Source organism: Tupaia chinensis, unplaced genomic scaffold (genome assembly GCF_000334495.1).
Source record: "Tupaia chinensis unplaced genomic scaffold, TupChi_1.0 Scaffold144058_2, whole genome shotgun sequence".
NCBI classification, from domain to species: Eukaryota; Metazoa; Chordata; class Mammalia; order Scandentia; family Tupaiidae; genus Tupaia; species Tupaia belangeri.
In genome coordinates, this window is record NW_006203911.1 from 500,564 (window position 1) to 501,450 (window position 887).

Genomic DNA, 887 nt, shown 5'->3' on the forward strand with positions numbered 1-887 from the left:
ACCAGCGCAAGGCACTGTCCGGGAGCTGACAGGCCTGGAATGGGCAGGCTGGTTTCGTAGCCTCATTTCACAAAGCGAGAAACTAAAGAAGAAGCGACACCGAGCGTGGAGAGCCGCTTCTCCGTTAGTGCGCAGGCGCCACGCTTCTGCGCGCCTATGCTATTCCGGAGCCCGCTCCGCCTACTCCAGCAGGCGCGTGGGGTCAGTACCGCGCATGCGTCTGGCAGCCTCACCCGGAAGCAGATTCCTTGGCGCCGGAGAAGCGCGAACCAGCAAAAATGAAGTAAGGTTACCTCTGCTTTCCTCTGAGGAAGGGACAGCAGGCCGCCAGGGGTGGCTCACCAGAACTGGGGTGATGGAGCGTTTGCGGGGCTGAGGGGCGGGATACGCGCAGTGACTGAACTGTCTAGTCCCCTCGTTTTAGTCTTCCTTACCTGAGGCCTGGCCGCTCTTAACCTGTCGCTTTTTCGCCCCGTCGTGCAGCCCTTTAACTAAAGTGAAGCTGATCAACGAGCTGAATGAGCGAGAGGTCCAGCTTGGAGTGGCGGATAAGGTGTCCTGGCACTCCGAGTACAAGGACAGCGCCTGGATTTTCCTGGGTGAGGTCCCCCTAATTTCCTCAGCAGCGCTCAGCATCTGTCCTGGCCGGTTTCGTGGACCGCTTCAGCGCTCCGCCCTCGCTCCCCGTCACGCTCAACGTCCGTGTTTCTGTCCATCTGCTGTCTGCCCAGGAGTCCGTTTTCCATCTCTCTCCTCTCCATTTCTTGTTTGTTTTCCCTGTCAAAGCAGTGCTTGTGAGAGTTACCGTTTGTCATTCACCATGCTGAGTCTGACCACTTGGTTTCTGTGAGACTGCTGTTCTCTTTCTCACACTCACACCCACCCAC

The 887-nt window shown here is 57.8% G+C and overlaps 1 protein-coding gene across 1 annotated transcript in view; it reads left to right on the forward strand.

The window, feature by feature from the left end:
* Positions 1-224: 224 nt before the first annotated feature.
* Positions 225-887, forward strand: part of RBMX2 (RNA binding motif protein X-linked 2) — a 9,028-nt gene continuing 8,365 nt past the window's right edge. Inside the window, exons 1-2 of the mRNA XM_006172294.3 lie at positions 225-283; positions 484-599. Coding sequence (XP_006172356.2) covers positions 279-283; positions 484-599 — 121 coding nt within the window. The 5' untranslated portion in view covers positions 225-278. The remainder of the gene's footprint in view (positions 284-483; positions 600-887) is intronic.